The 20567-nt window shown below is 42.8% G+C and overlaps 1 protein-coding gene across 3 annotated transcripts in view; it reads right to left on the reverse strand.

The window, feature by feature from the left end:
• The window catches only part of LOC142742612 (cohesin subunit SA-2-like), a 109744-nt gene that overhangs the window by 62100 nt on the left and 27077 nt on the right, over window positions 1-20567 (reverse strand). For all 3 annotated transcript variants that reach the window (XM_075852559.1, XM_075852558.1, XM_075852560.1), the window contains 5 exons: window positions 19401-19544; window positions 18049-18145; window positions 11802-11878; window positions 7333-7404; window positions 5098-5302 (listed from right to left, as the gene is read on the reverse strand). In XM_075852559.1, coding sequence (XP_075708674.1) covers window positions 5098-5302; window positions 7333-7404; window positions 11802-11878; window positions 18049-18145; window positions 19401-19544 — 595 coding nt within the window. The remainder of the gene's footprint in view (window positions 1-5097; window positions 5303-7332; window positions 7405-11801; window positions 11879-18048; window positions 18146-19400; window positions 19545-20567) is intronic.

Below are 20567 nucleotides of genomic sequence, written 5' to 3' on the forward strand. Positions count from 1 at the left end.
TTACCTTCTGTCGCAGAGGGTCGCTCACGCTGAGATGTCGGTTGAGGTTGGATGGGAGGGGTCTTATTCCCACACTATCCAGTGAAGACTGGGGGGAGGCCATGGGATCACATCTCTTGGTCTCACCTGCAGCGAACAATAAATTGACGCAATTGTACATCATACACAGATGTTATATTACCACTATCAGATTATATTGGATGGGAAGGGCACCTAGCACACGATGCCCTAGATGCTCTCAAGATCAGGCTGGCTTTGATCACATGATGTGGTTATGCCCAGTCATAGCCAACTTCTGGAAAGAAGTGACGCAAATACTGTCCTCAATTATGACTAACCCGATTCCATGTGAACCAGGTCTTTGCTTATTGGGGCTATTGGGAGAGAGGACCCGGACACACTATGAGGGTATCTTCCTGCGAGAAGCCCTGTTCTTAGCCAGAAAAGCGATAGCCATCCGATGGATGGGGGACACTTTTCCGGATACATCACAATGGAAAAGCCTGGTCAATGCTATTCTCCCATATGAAAATATAGTATATAAACATAGAGGATGTCAATATAAATTCTTGAAAATCTGGGGAGAGTGGTGCTCCTCACCTCTTGCATCTTTCAGCGTGGGCGACCTTAGAGAATCCTTACCACTTCAAGTAGGAGGGATCTGAGATCTACTTGACCAGGTATTTAATACCCTAGGTGTGAGAATGGAGCTTGGATCTGGTAAATAACTGCGACCTGTATTTCTACAGAATCACAAATAAGTGAGACACTGACCTGCCTGCGTGCAGTGAATATTTGGAGTCTCCTGTGACTCGCCTTCATGTATAAAAGTAAATTGCAAACTCTTGTTTCTAATGTGTATTCATGGTATGCAGGAACGTTAATGTCACTATTTTGTTTCCATTTGCTGATGATTTTTGTATGTACTTTTACAATAAACCGAGTTTAAAAAAAAATAAAAAAAATAAATAAATAAAAAAAAATATATAAAATAAAATAGTGGCAAAGGAAAAGGGAGGAGTAACATAAACACCTAGGAGAAATGGTTTATGATAAAGGAGGCAGTGAACAAATTTACCACTCGGGTCCGAGGACATATCTACCAGGTGAAAGATATAGTTTTATCGATATTGAGACACCCCTGGCCAAATTAGTGGATGTGGAATTGTACAACCAACCAATCCAGGGTCTATTTAGAAGACGGAGCGGGTCATCCTTCATGTGGGTCTCCTGAAGGCATATAATATCACAGTCATGCTTTTGTAAATACCGAAACACGAGGGCTCTTTTAATGCGATCGTTGAGACCTCTCACATTCCACGTTAAAAAGGACACTACGTCAGAAGACATGGTAAAAGGGTAAAAGTGAAAACCTGGGCCCAACCGTTCAGGACGGACCAGTATATGAGCAGCATGATATACCTGAGACCTGGAAAAATTAGAATGGCGATATGCATTGTGTTAACAAGCATGTAAAAAAGAAAACAAACAAAAAACACACAGGTGGAGACAAATCCCCTCCCCCCCACCCTACTATCATGCACGCAGGCATGAAGACTTGGATCCCTGAAACCAAAAGTAGTCGTAACAGTGGCGATGAACGATTGATCCACAGTTCCTTCACAGAATGACAGACTAAAAATGTTCTGGAGGTTTGGAACCGTTGGACAGTAGAGATACACATGTAAAGGATTTACCAGACACAGCTTCTGTGTCGACGCACGTGATTAATCAGTCTGCATCTGCTCCTAGGTCTGATAGAGTGACTCGATCTGCTACCACTCAGGCTGGTAGGCTGAGGAGTGGGAGAACCTATCACAGCCTGGCCAGACAGAGCTAGCTCCCGCCCTCGGTTTATTTATACCTTCATTTCCTGCTTTTCCTTTGCCTGTGATTCTGTCTGGTTTCCTGGCTCTGCTGCTCCTGCTAGTACTATTGACCTCTGCTTCAATTTGACCCTGGCTTTACTGACTACTCTCCTGCTCTGCGTTTGGTACGTCGTACACTCCTGATTGGACTCGGCTTGTTCACTACTCTTGTTGCTCACGGTGTTGCCGTGGGCAACTGCCCCATTTCCCTTAGCTTCTGTGTACCCTCGTCTGTTTGTCTGTCGTGCACTTATTGAGCGTAGGGACCGTCGCCCAGTTGTACGCCGTCGCCTAGGACAGGCCGTGCAAGTAGGCAGGGACTGAGTGGCGGGTAGATTAGGGCTCACCTGTCTGTCTCTCTACCCAGACATTACACACAGCTATAAAGGTCAGTAATTAGACACCTGGATGACGAGGCGAACCAGCTTGACCACGAGGACGAGTTTCCAGGCCACGAGAACTTCTTGAGGAGGGGTGAAGAAATATGATCTGCCATCCACCAGAACTTTCAACCGAGCAGGGTACATTATAGCGTACTTGAGATCAAGTTCTTTGAGCTTCTCCTTGGCAGTGAGGAACAAAGCTCTCTTCTTCTGGACCTCAATGGAGAAATCAGGGTAAACTGAGATCTGTGAGTTGGCATATGGAATTGATCCTTTTTCTCTGGTGAATTTAAGAATAGCGTCCCTGTCCCGGTAGTTGAGGAGTTTAGCAATTGTGTGGCGGTGCTCCCGGAGGCAGAAGTTTGGACAGAATACGGTGTGCCCTCTCCACCACAAACATAACTGAGAATTTCTCCCTGCCGAAGGTGGTAGTGAGCAGATTTTCCAAGACGGATTCAGGAGAGGAGCCTTCCGAACCCTATAAAGCGAAGGTTACAGCGCCTCAGTCTGTTCTCCTGATCGTCCAGGTGCTGATGTAGTCTGGTGAGGCCCTGTTCAACGTCTCCAAGACGTCTGGTGGGTGCCGGGGGTTGGTCCTCCAGAGTACTGACTCTATTTTCCACCTCCATCACCCTTTCTCTGGTGTGCTGTGCATCCTGGCGTAAAAGAGAAATATCAACCTTAATCTCCTCAATACGCGTGGTGAGGGTGGTTCGACCTGTATGAATGGCCGCCAGTACCTTTAAGGCGTCAGGGTTAGAGTCCGACATAGCAGAGACCGGCTGGTCCGGATCAAGCGGGGTGTGATCAGTGATCTGTGAGGAAGTAGGCGTAGACGCCAAGGAGTCCGCTCTGCAAAATTGGTCCAGCTTAGCGGCCGATTTAGTTTGTGTGTATTCGGAGGCGCCATAGTTAAAGAGGCTCTGTCACCAGATTTTGCAACCCCTATCTGCTATTGCAGCAGATAGGCGCTGCAATGTAGATTACAGTAACGTTTTTATTTTTTAAAAACGAGCATTTTTGGCCAAGTTATGACCATTTTTGTAGTTATGCAAATGAGGCTTGCAAAAATCCAAGTGGGTGTGTTTAAAAGTAAAAGTCCAAGTGGGCGTGTATTATGTGCGTACATCGGGGCGTTTTTAATACTTTTACTAGCTGGGCGCTCTGAAGAGAAGTAACATCCTCTTTTCTCTTCAGAACGCCCAGCTTCTGGCAGTGCAGATCTGTGACGTCACTCACAGGTCCTGCATCGTGACGGCCACATCGGGACCAGAGGCTACAGTTGATTCTGCAGCAGCATCAGCGTTTGCAGGTAAGATCGACTTACCTGCAAACGCTGATGCTGCTGCAGAATCAACTGTAGCCTCTGGTCCCGATGTGGCCGTCACGATGCAGGACCTGTGAGTGACGTCACAGATCTGCACTGTCAGAAGCTGGGCGTTCTGAAGAGAAGAGGATGTTACTTCTCTTCAGAGCGCCCAGCTAGTAAAAGTATTAAAAACGCCCCGATGTACGCACATAATACACGCCCACTTGGACTTTTACTTTTAAACACACCCACTTGGACTTTTGCAAGCCTCATTTGCATAACTACAAAAATGGTCATAACTTGGCCAAAAATGCTCGTTTTTTTAAAATAAAAGCGTTACTGTAATCTACATTGCAGCGCCGATCTGCTGCAATAGCAGATAGGGGTTGCAAAATCTGGTGACAGAGCCTCTTTAAGTAGCTGTGAAAATGAGTGTATGAAGCACCAATGCGTAGCCAGACCCCTGGGAGGGGATACTGCACCCAAACTATATTAGAGTGGTACATTACAGGGGAATGAAGATGGTATAGGGACCCAAGGGGGTCATCATCGGGCAGGGGGACCCATCAGAAAAGTCAGCGAAAACAGTGCGTTTGCAGGTGACCGACAAACAGGGTTGGCGCGGTATCTTGGCAACAAGATCGGCAGCACATGAGAAATATGTGTAGATAAGGTCGTCAAATCACATTATGGAAGTTCAAGCAAGAGGGTGGTCCAGGTGAATAGGGGGTCCACATGTACCGCACAGGTAGCAGAAAGGAGGTGCAGTATAACAGGGGTTCAGCGCCACCTTCCCAGTGAGCTCCTGGGTACAACAAGGCAGGGAGCTTCCGTATCCCCTGTTGTAGGTGGGGGCCTGCAGGGTTGGAGAGTACCTGGGCCAGTGAGCCCAAATGGCAACAGGACTTGTATGCAGAGGGAAGGAAGCCTCAGTGGAGGGGACTCACCATGGTGCAGGGAAGGACCCCTGGGTAATGGCCGACCGTGCCCTCCCTGAGGCTGGCAAGCCGGGTTCACCAACTTCAGTGACCCTATAGCCGTGGGCCAGTCATTTGAGGTACCGTTGGTGCTTCGAAGGAGCTGCAGAAGATGCGGTGGCCACCCGAAATTTAGGCCGCCGCTGCAGGCCGCAACCAGAAAGTCATCCAAAGCGACCAATTCACGGGTCCAACTGTTTAGGGGGCAACAGGGACCCCAGATGTCGCCACCTGAGCGGTTAGCAAGGTAAAGGGCAGTATGGATGGCCTCCGATACACCGCACTGTGCGGAGCCCTCACTATGTGCGACCTTCCAGTTTTCCGTCAAGCCACACCCACCACACGGATGAGTTTTAAACGGATATGAAAACGGCAAAGGATGAGCCCTTAACGGACATACTATTCCACCAGCACAAATGGGAGATGTTGTCTTTGTTGATTGAAGTGGTGGTCAGTCATCGGTTAGATAGTACAAACACAAGTATTAACACTATTACATTATCTGTGCTAGTAAATTTTTACTATTAGGTTCACAAAAAAGCTGTGCATTTTAAACCTACCAGACAATGTACTGGTGTGTCGGAAAGCTCTAACACAGGAGTCTGACAGTCCCAGAAGCAGGGAAATAATGGTATTCAGCAGATACCCATCATATATGACACTGTACTGACACTGCTGAATTAGGACAGCTGTGAACTCGCAGAAGTTTGAACGAAATTTCTTCCAATATATTCCCGGCCTGATTAGAGGGTAATATTCAGTGTCCTGTAATACACAGAGCAGTGTCAGGGCCTGTTCACATCACCGTCGGGTTCCGTATGGGTTTTCCGTTCATCCATTCCGTCAGAAGTACAGATGAACGGAAAGCCGAACGGAAACCATAGCTTCCGTTTGAATTACTATTGATTTCAACAGTAATACTTCCGTTGCAGTTGGTTTCCGTATTCGTTTCGTAAAGTTTCCGTTTTTTTCATGGAAACAACAGCGTAGTCGACTACACTATTGACCCGTTAAAAAAAATGGAAATATTACAGAACGGAAACAAACGGACATCAACTGATATGGAAGCATTACCATTGCAATCAATGATAATGGAAACGTTAGCTATGGTTTCCGTTTGGCTTTTTCGTTAATCAGTTCCTCTGACCGAATGTATGAACAGAAACCCCAAACGTAACCGGTCGGTGACGTAAACAGGCCCATAATCAGATATCAAAGAAACAGTGTTTATTTATTTATTGTACGTTAGATGTACAGGGTGGGCCATTTATATGGATACACCTAAATAAAATGGGAATGGTTGGTGATATTAACTTCCTGTTTGTGGCACATTAGTATATGGGAGGGGGGGAAACTTTTCAAGCTGGGTGTTGACCATGGCGGCCATTTTGAAGTCGGCCATTTTGTATCCAACTTTAGTTTTTTCAATGGGAAGAGGGTCATGTGACATCAAACTTATCGAGAATTTCACAAGAAAAACAATGGCGTGCTTGGTTTTAACATTACTTTATTCTTTTATGAGTTATTTACAAGCTTCTCTTTGTTACAGCCATTGACATGTCGCAGAGGTTAACACGTGAGGAGTGGATAGAAATTGTGTTGATGTCTGGTGAACGCCGTACCCGGGTCATTGCAGCAGATTTCAATGCAAGACACCCTACGAGACCACCCATCTCCCATGCTACAGTTTGCAAACTTTTATGTGAATGGTGAAGTTAACAAACAAAACCACCGCTATTGGTCTGACACTAACCCACATTGGATAGATCCCTCCAAGACTGTTGGAACACAAAAATTGATGGTATGGTGTGGTATATGGGGTACAAAGATAGTGGGGCCATTCTTCATTAATGGAAACCTCAAGGCCACGGGATATCTGAAATTGCTACATGATGATGTGTTTCCCTCTTTATGCACTGAAGCTGGCACGTTCCCTGAGTTTTTCCAGCAAGATGGTGCACCACCACAATATGGGTGTCAGGTCTGAGCATTCCTAGATGAACAGTTTCCTGGAAGTGGATTGGTCGTCGTGGGCCAGTTGAATGGCCCCCTAGGTCTCCCGATCTGACCCCCTTAGACTTTTATCTTTGGGGTCATCTGAAGGCAATTGTCTATGCTGTGAAGATACGAGATGTGCAGCAACTGAAACTACGGATACTGGAAGCATGTGCTAGCATTTCTTCTGCGGTGTTGCTATCAGTGTGTGAAGAGTGGGAGAAGAGGGTTGCATTGACAATCCAACACAATGGGCAGCACTTTGAACACATTTTATAAGTGGTCAGAAACTTGTAAATAACTCATGAAAGAACAAAGTAATGTTAAAACCAAGCACACCATTGTTTTTCTTGTGAAATTCTCGATAAGTTTGATGTGTCACATGACCCTCTTCCCATTGAAAAAACTAAAGTTGGATACAAAATGGCCAACTTCAAAATGGCCGCCATGGTCAACACCCAGCTTGAAAAGTTTCCCCCCTCCCATATACTAATGTGCCACAAACAGGAAGTTAATATCACCAACCATTCCCATTTTATTTAGGTGTATCCATATAAATTGCCCACCCTGTATATTGTAAACTGACAGACTTGCATATTACATAAATATTGAAATTCCCCCAAAAAAGTTTTAAAATAAACAGCAATAAAATTTTTTAAATAAGGTTGATAAAAATAAAAAATTAGGCATGTTAATGTGCTGACTAAATTGTTTCCCCACCTAATGAGACGGACATAATAAAACCTATTTAATAACAACAGTAATATTTCCTATATTTTGCAGCATATAATGTAGCTTACCATATTGACTGGCCAGGTAATAGTTAGAATCCAAGGATAAGCCATGAATTTCTTAAACTGCAGTCCTGTTTCCTAAGAAGATGAAAGAGTGTCAGTTTCACAGTAAAACAATCTTTGATAATCTAGTCAGTGCTTCATAACAATAGAACAGGTACAATTCTGTAATCTGCCTATAAAGTAGTATACCCACAGAGGGTCTTGCTCTAAAAGATTGTCAAAATTAGTGGGGTATGGGGGAGAATTCCCCACCGTTAAAGGGGATTTTGCTATTTATTTGGCATAGATTATGTATATTTGTATATATGCTACAGTATATGTATACTTGATTTTGTGCACAGTGCATTTAAGTACTGTAGCAATCTAAGGCCTTATTCACACAAGCGTATTTCACGTCTGTGTTACGCGCGTTAAAACAACGGATGTCACACGGACCGCTTGACAACGCCACGTCCTAATGCTGGGGGGCGGTGCTTGTTCTATAAAACGGAGGTGTACCTGCCAGTCAGTGTTCAGTTCGGGTTGAAGATTAGAGAGCAGCTGAGCTGCGTTAAGAAGAGAGAGATAGAGCGAGAGAGATAGAGCTGCTGCAGAGCTGAGTGAGGAGTGTGGAGTGCTGCTGAGGAAGCGACGGCATCATCATTAGGCCTGAGTCGGTGGTCCTGGAGCGAGTTCCGGGTAACGGCCAGGAGACTTCCCCCTTATTTGTACAGCAAGGAATTACAGTTCAGACAGTTGTGGCCTACTAGGCCTTACGGTATTTGACAGGCTAATTTACATAAAACAGTTGCCGATTGCATCATTCACATTAGACCGACTAGTCGCATGTTTGATGACACACTATCTCCCCAATAAGAGTACTATACTTAACACGTATATCACAGCAGGTCACCGCCACGATAGGCCCAGCCCCCTTAGTTCACTTGGGATCACACAGGCTGAGAGCTTGCTCTACCTATTTAAACTGTGGAGACACTGGGACACAACGCGCACTAACTACATTATCCATACCATCGCCAACACTGAGCGCATCTGGTATTATTGTTACTTTGGACCATTGGGTAAGTTTAGAGTGCTTCACCTCTCCGCTGTTCTGCTTGGTTATCTTAACTTATGTATCTGTTTGGTGAATCAAATGCAATGTATTCATATCCGATAACTAGCTTGCACTGTACTCGGTTCCATTCTTATGACCATCATTGCCATTTTTTTTCATTTATTTCCGAAAGGATCCTCTAATAGAGGGTACAAGGATACCATTGACCTCTTGTTCCCTCTATTCTGAATGTGACTAAAGGACACAGGAATTTTTATATACATATACACATTATATATACATATATACACTACCGTTCAAAAGTTTGGTCACCCAGACAATTTTGTGTTTTCCATGAAAACTCACACTTATATTTATCAAATGAGTTGCAAAATGACTAGAAGATATAGTCAAGACATTGACAAGGTTAGAAATAATGATTTTTATTTCAAATAATAATTTACTCCTTCAAACTTTGCTTTCGTCAAAGAATGCTCCATTTGCAGCAATTACAGCATTGCAGACCTTTGGCATACTAGCTGTTAATTTGCTGAGGTAATCGGGAGAAATTTCACCCCATGCTTCCAGAAGCCCCTCCCACAAGTTGGATTGGCTTGATGGGCACTTCTTGCGTACCATACGGTGAAGCTGCTCCCACAACAGCTCTATGGGGTTGAGATCTGGTGACTGCGCTGGCCACTCCATTACAGATAGAATACCAGCTGCCTGCTTCTTCCCTAAATAGTTCTTGCATAATTTGGAGGTGTGCTTTGGGTCATTGTCCTGTTGTAGGATGAAATTGGCTCCAATCAAGCGCTGTCCACAGGGTATGGCATGGCGTTGCAAAATGGAGTGATAGTCTTCCTTATTCAAAATCCCTTTTACCTTGTACAAATCTCCCACTTTACCAGCACCAAAGCAACCCCAGACCATCACATTACCTCCACCATGCTTGACAGATGGCGTCAGGCACTCTTCCAGCATCTTTTCAGTTGTTCTGCGTCTCTCAAATGTCCTTCTGTGTGATCCAAACACCTCAAACTTCGATTGGTCTGTCCATAACACTTTTTTCCAATCTTCCTCTGTCCAATGTCTGTGTGCTTTTGCCCATATTAATATTTTCCTTTTATTAGCCAGTCTCAGATATGGCTTTTTCTTTGCCACTCTGCCCTGAAGGCCAGCATCCCGGAGTCGCCTCTTCACTGTAGACATTGACACTGGCGTCTTGCGGGTACTATTTAATGAAGCTGCCAGTTAAGGACCTGTGAGGCGTCTATTTCTCAAACTAGAGACTCTAATGTACTTGTCTTGTTGCTCAGTTGTGCAGCGGAGCCTCCCACTTCTCTTTCTACTCTGGTTAGAGCCTGTTTGTGCTGTAGGAAATCTTCAGTTTCTTGGCAATTTCTCGCATGGAATAGCCTTCATTTCTAAGAACAAGACTAGATTGTCGCGTTTCACATGAAAGCTCTCTTTTTCTAGCCATTTTGAGAGTTTAAATCGAACCCACAAATGTAATGCTCCAGATTCTCAACTAGCTCAAAGGAAGGTCAGTTTTATAGCTCCTCTAAACAGCAAAACTGTTTACAGCGGTGCTAACATAATTGCACAATGGTTTTCAAGTGTTTTCTACTCATCCATTAGCCTTCTAACAGTTTGTATCTCTGATTAATTTAATGTTATCTTCATTGAAAAAAAACTGTGCTTTTCTTGCAAAAATAAGGACATTTCTAAGTGACCCTAAACTTTTGAACGGTAGGGTATTTACTATATATATATGTATATATATATATATATATATATATACACACACACACACACACACACACACACACACAGAATGGGATATATCCACTAAGATTATATATAATTATGTTTGGATTACTGTACATCCACATATGATATACTAGATCATTGTTGATCTCATGAAAATGTTTTTTTCTGTTATGTACCGGATACAGCAATTATAATTGTACTAATATCTCTGACCGAAAAGATTTATATGATTTGTCTGAATGAAAACACAAACTAAAATATCTGTTGAGAGTGCCGAAATTTCTTAACTATAAAGTATACTGGCCTGGGAACCTATTCCTGCACCCCTCTCTACAAATACCAGAGTGCTTTGGGCTACTATACATTTACATTGCCGGACCAACCACAACCAGCCATCATCTACCTGCCTAAATCGTGTGCCTCTTTTAAATTAAATTTGTAACTCTCGTGCTGTGGCCGGGTGTGTCGCAAATACCAGCCTAGTAAAAATTGAGTTTGCAACAAAGCTCCTGCTTCATATTATCATTGTTGTGATATACCTGCATAGGGGGCTGTACACCACCTATGCCCACCTTACAATAGTACGGGTGCAATAATGAAAAGTCTGTATACACATACATGAATATACTTTTAAGTTGTGGGGAAAATACTTATCGTGTTCTCTATTGGTCAGAATTTTTAAGTGCAGTGCTCTATAGAGAGCCTAAAGTGGTTTTATAACTTTTAAGACTTGTCAGTGAGGGTTCAACAGATGGGACCCCCACTAATGCTTAAGAATATCCTATTCCTTGTTTTCAGTGTTTAATTAGTCGAAACTTACAGAAACCAAACAAGAGTTCTAACAAGGAAAAGGCAGGCTAAAATTCCCCTCATGATTGACATCTGTAGAGCTCTTAACTGCGGGACACCCACCAATGTGACTTTTACTATGCCTAGCTGAAAAAGTCATTAAATCGGAAAACTTCTTTAATAGAAGTGTTCTGCAAACAAGGCTATTTTACAATGTATAATGCCCTTCATCTAGAGAAAGTCTCAATGAACGGTCCAGTAAAAAGACTTGTTGGGTAGATGTAGACTTCTATTTTAATACATTTTCTTCCATAGTTGCCATTAAAGAATAAAAATATGTTTAGCAAGAATAAGTTTAAAAAAAAGATCTATAAAATATATTAGCATAGAATATCATTTACTAATTGTTTATCATTACAAGTTAGCGCCAGCGCCTCAATTGTGCTGCCATATTTATTATAATTGTTTGTCTTTGGATCTATAAATTTTTTGAATTCATTTTCTTTGTACTAGTTTATATTTGTTATTTTACTTGTTTGGATTAAACCAACTTAAAAAAGAAATCAGAATGCATTAGAGCGGATTCACCATAAGTAAGCACTAAAAAGCATTTTCCACTTATATTAAACCAAAACAAAAAACAGTACACGCAGTATCTTAGTTTTATCAGTTTGTAGAAAAGCTGGGGGACAACTAATAGGGCTACCATGACAGTTCCCAGAGGATGTCACTCAGATTTCCCAAACTAGCAGCCACTGCTTGTGGCCACCCAACTTTCCCAGAAATGGATATAACTAAGAAAAAGCTAAAAAGAGATTTTAACGGCTTGATGTAAGAGAAAAACCCATGTGACTCGTGATATTTTATTTTTTACCTCATCAAACTCTTCAGTCAGTTTCTGCATTATGTTTCTGTCCTTTGGATTCTGAAACGGCTCTGCTGTTACCACCCCTGTGCAAAAAAAAAAAAGAAAAAAGACTTAAGTATATGCAAGATAAACGAATAGATACTGAACATATGCCTGAAATATGAGATGAAGAAGTTCTAGGACATAGTAACTTACAATATGTTCAGTAAAACAAAGCTAATTCCTGCAACATGAGCCCAACAAACTAACAAATGTTCTTTCGCTCTAAATTCCTTTAGCGTATAGTATATCTGCAAATGCCAAAGGTGGGGGAAACATATAAATAACACATACTACAATCCCACTTGACAAAGTATGTATGCTTAACAACATAAAATGCCATGTCTGCCCACCCAAGTGGTTATGGAGTGAGCAAGTCATATTAAATACCAGGTATAAATAACAGGGATTAATCTATCCATAAACTATTACTATTACATCTTTAATTTAACAAATACAGTACAAGACATCACATACATAATGCATTTTATTTAATTACAGAAATTATAAAAACTAAAATTAGAGAAGACATCGATGGACACAGATGATTTGCAAATGGGAAAAAGAAGAGCCTGAATTACTGTGTAATTACATTCCTGCAAAACTTTATTTTCCTACATTTCTAGAAAGGATAAAATGGCATCACTTAGGAGTGTTTAAAGGAGGGGTCAGCAACCTGCAGATTCCAGTTGTTGTAAACTACAACACCCAGCATGCCCTGACAGCGAAAGGCTTTATTATTCCATCCAAAGGATGTCAGGACCTAATGAAATTATAGTTTTACAACAGTTGTAGTGCTGAAGGTTGCTGACCCCTGGTTTAAAGATTTGCAATAAATACATTGTTCAATATTAGATAATAGTTGCAGAATCCACAGGACAAATCGTATTATGTTTTCGTGCCCTTTGATCGGCAGTTCAATCTGAAAAGAGGAAAGGACTGTGTGACTTCTCATGAACTGAGTAAGGGTATGTGCACACGAGAACTGGCTTTTACGTCTGAAAAGACAGACTGTTTTCAGGAGAAAACAGCTGCGTCGTATCAGACGTAAAAGCTCCTCCTCGCATTATGCGAGGCGTCTTTGACGGCCGATCATTTCAGCTGTTCTTCATTGAATTCAATGAAGAACGGCTCAAATAACGTTTCAAAGAAGTGTCCTGCACTTCTTTGACGAGGCAGTCATTTTACGCGTCGTCGTTTGACAGCTGTCAAACGACGACGCGTAAATGACAGGTCGTCGGCACAGTACGTCGGCAAACCCATTCAAATGAATGGGCAGATGTTTGCCGACGTATTGGAGCCGTATTTTCATAATACGCCATAATACGCCTCGTTTACGTCTGAAAATAGGTCGTGTGAACCCAGCCTAAGGAGTTGAAAGACATCTGCATGGCCATGCAAAGGGACAGGATCTGAACTTACAGAAGGTCATTGACATGAAGGACTGCACTTTTATAGTATGTCAGATAATGTTCTTTATTATACATAATGTTTTTTATATTAAATTTGTTTTCTGGGTTTGTGTATCTAAAACGTAGTCATTCTACAATAAATACTTATACAATTTTCTTACTTTTAATGAGTAATTACAGTGCAATATGCGTTATAATCCCCAAGACGACGTGTATTATTTAGAAAAATACAGCACAACTACTGAATTACGCTAGTTTATTCCGGACGTACTTTACCACTACTTCTCTGTATGAAAGTACAGGAAAACATTTTCCCGACAATTACAAAAAAGTTGTGTAAGCATAAACACTAAAAACAAATTGCTACAAAGTGTGAGAGAATGTTGTATGACTGATCATAATACAATGATTAATCACTCTCATTATACTGTAGCTGCATATCTCACCCACACGTGCCATCAGCAAGGGGAGATGCAGCCAAACAGCCCTGTCTAAAGGCCCTTTTACACCGGCCGATAATTGACCGATGCAGCGAGCGCCGATCAACGATACATTGTTGATCAGTGCTCATTTGCTCATGACACACGGAGCTATGGAAGGGGAGGAGCGGTCGTTACTCCGACCACTCGTACCCATACATTATTATCATTTCGGCAGTGCGTATCCCTATTTACACAGGGAGATGTGCTGCCAACAACGATAATATTTAACTTTTTTAAAACTATACGATCAGCAGATGAACAAGTGTTTGCTCTAGGGATGTCACGATACCACAATTTGGACTTCGATACCGATACTTCGTTTAGTATTGCGATTTCGATACCAATTCGATACTTTGCCAACAGTAATAAAAAAAAAGTTCTTCCGTTTTCTGATGTGAGGCGCGAGGTGTGATGACTTTTGAATGTGCCTCACATTAATAGTAATTAATCCCATCATGTTTCCCAGTCCTAATGGGTTAATGTGTGAGGTACATGATGGGGTTAATTTCTATTAATGTGAGGAAAGTAGTAATGTGAAAGAAAGTAGGTTTTATTTTATTTTTTTACATCGTACACATCATAAATGATGCAAAAAAATTGTTGTGCAGGTTATTACGGCCGCGCCAACACTGAATATGTATATTTTATGTATTGAGACTTATTTTAATGTTTATTGTAAAAAAGGTGTATGTGTATTTTTTTTAAATTTAACATTACTTTGTTTTTACTTTATTTTTAAACTTTAATGTACTGACATACAGTGAAGGAAATAAGTATTTGATCCCTTGCTGATTTTGTAAGTTTGCCCACTGTCAAAGACATGAATAGTCTAGAATTTTTAGGCTAGGTTAATTTTACCAATGAGAGATAGATTATATATATTAAAAAAAAGAAAAGAAAATCACAGTCAAAATTATATATATTTATTTGCATTGTGCACAGAGAAATAAGTATTTGATCCCCTATCAACAATTAAGAGTTCAGCCTCCTCCAGACCAGTTACACGCTCCAAATCAACTTGGTGCCTGCATTAAAGACCGCTGTCTTACATGGTCACCTGTATAAAAGACTCCTGTCCACAGACTCAATTAATCAGTCTGACTCTAACCTCTACAACATGGGCAAGACCAAAGAGCTTTATAAGGATGTCAGGGACAAGATCATAGACCTGCACAAGGCTGGAATGGGCTACAAAACCAGAAGTAAGACGCTGGGTGAGAAGGAGACAACTGTTGGTGCAATAGTAAGAAAATGGAAGACATACAAAATGACTGTCAATCGACATCGATCTGGGGCTCCATGCAAAATCTCACCTCGTGGGGTATCCTTGATGCTGAGGAAGGTGAGAGCTCAGCCGAAAACTACACGGGGGGAACTTGTTAATGATCTCAAGGCAGCTCGGACCGCAGTCACCAAGAAAACCATTGGTAACACATTACGCCGTAATGGATTAAAATCCTGCAGTGCCCGCAAGGTCCCCCTGCTCAAGAAGGCACATGTACAAGCACGTCTGAAGTTTGCAAATGAACATCTGGATGATTCTGAGAGTGATTGGGAGAAGGTGCTGTGGTCAGATGAGACTAAAATGGAGCTCTTTGGCATTAACTCAACTCGCCGTGTTTGGAGGAAGAGAAATGCTGCCTATGACCCAAAGAACACCGTCCCCACTGTCAAGCATGGAGGTGGAAACATTATGTTTTGGGGGTGGTTCTCTGCTAAGGGCACAGGACTACTTCACCGCATCAATGGGAGAATGGATGGAGCCATGTACCGTCAAATCCTGAGTGACAACCTCCTTCCCTCCACCAGGACATTAAAAATGGCTCGTGGCTGGGTCTTCCAGCACGACAATGACCCGAAACATACAGCCAAGGCAACAAATGAGTGGCTCAAAAAGAAGCACATTAAGGTCATGGAGTGGCCTAGCCAGTCTCCAGACCTTAATCCCATTGAAAACTTATGGAGGGAGCTGAAGATCCAAGTTGCCAAGCGACAGCCTCGAAATCTTAATGATTTACAGATGATCTGCAAAGAGGAGTGGGCCAAAATTCCATCTAACATGTGTGCAAACCTCATCACCAACTACAAAAAATGTCTGACTGCTGTGCTTGCCAACAAGGGCTTTGCCACCAAGTATTAAGTCTTGTTTGCCAAAGGGATCAAATACTTATTTCTCTGTGCACAATGCAAATAAATATATATAATTTACACAATGTGATTTTCTTCTTTTTTTTAAATTTATTTAATCTATCTCTCACTGGTAAAATTAACCTAGCCTAAAAATTCTAGACTGTTCATGTCTTTGACAGTGGGCAAACTTACAAAATCAGCAAGGGATCAAATACTTATTTCCTTCACTGTATATCTATTTGCCAGTACATTAGACTGTGTACAGATAGGTATGTCCTAACAACTGCCTGTGTACTAAGTATGCCCTAACAACAGGAAATATGGTAGGACAGCCCAGGGGTCCTTCAAAGGACCCTGGGCTGTCTGCCCATATATGGTATGTCCCTCAATCGCATCACAGGGATTCCTGTGACGCGATCCAAGGGGCATCCCCCCTTCTCACTTCCTATTGAATGCTGCAGTCAGCTTTGATGGCAGCATTCAGGGGAATAGCGGCGGAGATGAGAGGTTTCTCTGATCTCCGCCGTTATAGAGCGGGGCTGCGGCTGTTTAATAGTCATTGCCCCGCACCTGACAACAAGTGCGTGCACGGTCAAAATGAGGTGATGCGGCCGGCGCTGCACTAATGAGTGGCGACTGAGGACAGAACATGGGGGTGTTTTGTAGTGTGCCCGCCATGTTCTGTCTTCAGTGCCGCCGCTCATTAGTGCAACGCTGGCCGCATCGCATCATCCTGACGGCGCGCACGTGTCAGGAGCAGGGCAATGACTGTATTACACAGCCGTAGTCCCGCTCTCATACATTCATGTGTTACTATACTTAGCTGTGCGGCTGCGCAGCTAAGTATCGAAATACATGAAATAGCGGTATCGAACCGTTTGGGGATGCAGAGTATCGAAACAGTATCGAAGTTTCGATGCATCGTGCATCCCTAGTTTGCTCGTTCATCTGCTGATCACTGCCCTGCTTACACAGAGCAATTCTCGTCAACGAGCGTTCTATGAACGCTTGTCTGCCCGATAATCGCACAGTGTAAAACCCCCTTAACGCTGCATCTCCTGATGCTATCTGCACATTTCGGCGGGAGATGCAGCTACAGGAATCATGAGAATGATACTTTAGGCCAGTGGTTCCCAAACTTTTGGAGGTCGGGACCCACTTTTGGCCCATACTTTTGTTTGGGACCCACCACTACCATACTTAGCCCCATTTCGTCTGACGTATGTCAACATCATTTGTAGATAGATGGCAGTACTTGGCTGCATTTGAAAAATAGGTCCCTGCAGCAACGAACACAATGATAATTGGGTGGGGGCTCAAGGTATCCTGCTGCTGTACGTCGCTGAGGCTGGCTATGTCCTCTGATGGGGGATCATGTGACCTGACCCATCCATCAGAGGCCATCAGAAGCGTAGCTAGGGGTTTATCACAGGGGGGGGCGAAACACGTCTGAGTGGGCCCCGCACACAGTATAATGATCCCCTAGTGGCCCCCACACACAATAATGCCCTTATAACTACACCCACACAGGATAATGCCGGTTTAGCTGACCCCACACAGAATAATACCACTATAGCTGCCCGCACACAGTTTAATGCCCCTTTAGTGCCCCAAAACAGTATACTGCCCCTCCAGCTGCCCCAACACAGTATATTGTCCCATAGCAGCCCCCCATACGTAGTATAATGTGCCTATAGTGCCTAATAAAAAATAATGAAATATTGACTTATCTATCCCCGTTCCCACGATGAGTGGAGGAAAACCCTCTGCTCCTCTGGGCTGTGCTATGAGTGGCTCAGCACAGACAGATGCAATGACGTCACTAGCTCACGCCTATCTCCGCCGAGCCATTGACGGACAGCATTACATAGTAAATGCTGGAGCAAAGAGACGTCAGCTCCCTGCTCTAGCATTAGATTCAACTGTATCTGCGTTCTGTGGACCGAGATGCCGAGACATCGGTGAATAGCTCGCAACCCCATGGATATCTTCACACGACCCCCCAGGGGGGTCGCGACCCACAGTTTGGGAAACACTGCTTTAGGCTTTAGTTAAATTAAAACTGAAACCACTTTATCTAGATCATAGATTAAATATATGATATATTCAACTAGGCTCTTTAATAATGATACATTATAGATTTATTTTAATCAGTATTTTAGGTGGAAAATAATAGATGAATGTAATTACCTTGACATTCTGAGCATTGGATGTAGAAATTAATAAGGTCAAGCAGAGCTGCATCCCTGTCCTCTTGATAGGCTTCAATCCAGTCATCTACAACAGACTGCAGGGCAGCACCAAGAGATACATTACACCTAGTAACCATACTAACAACTTTCAACTGGTGCAGAAAAACAGTAGCTTATATAACACTAAACAAAGCAGCTTGTAGGCAGATGTCTGACAATACGGACGTGCATGGGATCAACCCAACTGTCCCCCATCCATTGCGGACAGTGGAAACAAGTATAGGGCATGTTGGATTTTAACATACCTGATCCAGTGTGCGTCAATCTGAGAGTACACATTTAGTTGTGTCTGTATAGGCAGTTTAAACCACAAAAAAAAAATTGAAAGTTCCCTGAAGGGGTTAATCGGGCATTTTATATTGATGGCCTATCCTTAGGATTGGGCATCAATATCAAATAGGTGGGGTCCGACTCCCAGCACTCTCGCCGATCAGATGACTGGAGGGATCGCGACATCTTCAATGTTTACCAGCCACAGCGCCGTACACATCCATAGCGGTTGTGTCTAGTAAACTATGAAGAGGCTGTGGCCTTCGTTGGCGCGCCCCCCTCAGTCAGATCACCAGGGTCATTGAGCGCCGCGGGCAAAAAACACTGCGGAAAACGCCACCGTCTCCTATTGATTTCAATGGAAGATCAGAGGCGGAACCGCGGCAAGAAAGAACATGCCGCTTTTTTCTGGTGAGCAACTAAAAGCTGGCGTGGAAAAAAAGACCTCCGCCTCCCATTGAAATCAATGAGAGGCGGTTTCGGGCATTTTGTGGCGCTGATTCCGACTCGGTTTATACATAAAAAAATTCTGTGTGAACTAGCCCGTAAGGGAAGTAGCTGAAGGTTTCAGAGTGGAGTGAATGCAAAGCCTGTTAGTCTAGGGCAACATGGCGACTTGCGACACACGTCCAAACACTGCGGTGTCTTGCTGCCTACGTGTAAGTGAATGTGGTAGCTTTGCAACCCGCAAGTTGCTGCGACTGTGAAACCAGTCGCAAGATGTCCAGCGGGTTTAGATTCCTTGCATCTGTGGTGTTGCGGCAACGTGCTGGTCGCAAAGTGACCACAAAGACTTTCATTACCTGTGTCACCGTGTAGCCCTAGTCTTAGACTTGTACAGGCAAACAGATGCAAAAATGTATCATAAAAGATCATCTGAATCAGGGAACAACTCAGATATTACAACGGCAAAAGATGGACCAACAAAATATTTAGTAGGATATCATGCTGGACTGGCCACTATGTTCAGTGCATCAATTTGCACATTGTAGTACAAATATAGATTACAAAACAATTTACCTGTATTGCTCTCTTTCCAATGCTGATAACCTCAAACAGAGTCACAGCTTCAGTTACTTCTCCATTTGATATGCGGCTGTCCCGGCTACGCCTTGAGGAATTTCTTCGAGAGAGATTTTCAGACTGTCTTCGGCCTCTCATTACCTATTATGTAATAATAAATGTCAAGAAAATAAAACATAATATTGCAGCCAGTCGAGTACACAGATATTTTAAATGGAATCTATTATAGGATAAGACTTTCTATTGGATTTACTGAGTCAGCTAAATATCCTTGTTAACTACCACCCATGAGCTGAAGAATATTGTCCAAATCCCTGTGCCTAAGGGCTCGGTTTAGCAGAATTATTGGTTTATCTGTGTTAACCCTTTCCATGCTGCAACAATTTTCACACTTTTGACACACAAATAAAATCTGAATTATTTTGTAAAAAATCATATTACATCCCATACCCATATATTTTATGAAAGTAGTAGACGCCTTACACAAAAAATTCCACCCAGCATTTCACACTAACGTTTTGTAAAAAATGGCTAAAACATCATGTGTGTGGCTCAAAGTGATCCGATCAGAGCCTGGCACGTACAACATCTTCTAAAAATAAAAGTTCAAGATGTGCAGAGTTCAAAAATGACACTCATGCCTATGTATACATGAACATGTCTTCATAAAATTATCAAAACTGAATAGACAAAAAATCTCTGTGCTCCAGATGCCAGTAAACATATGAGGCGTGGAGTCGATTAATAGTCAGATTAGGCACAGTGGCATAGCTACCATGGAGGCAGGGTAGGCAGTTGCTTCAATGCCCGGGTGGGAAGGGGCCCAATCTGGACATCCTCCTTTAGTTTCCCAATGCAATGTGCATCAGACATAGAAGGCAGTGTGCCAGAACAGCATCCAAGCCTGGTGACTATTCTGGCCAATCACAGAAGCCAGAGAGGTCATCAGATCCTGTCACTCATCTTTTTCCTCAGTATCTTCCGGTCTTCAGAGAATGTTGTCTGTAGCATAGTCTGTCTTCTGCTGCTTGCTGCGCTACATTGGTATGTCTGGCTTGCTCTTTGCTGCCAATATACTAAATAGTAGGGCTGGGCGATTAATCAAATTAATTTGATTAATTCGCCCTGGAGTCATGAGACGATTCTGTTTTTAAACAGAATCGT

This window comes from Rhinoderma darwinii, chromosome 2 (genome assembly GCF_050947455.1).
Source record: "Rhinoderma darwinii isolate aRhiDar2 chromosome 2, aRhiDar2.hap1, whole genome shotgun sequence".
NCBI lineage: Eukaryota > Metazoa > Chordata > Amphibia > Anura > Rhinodermatidae > Rhinoderma > Rhinoderma darwinii.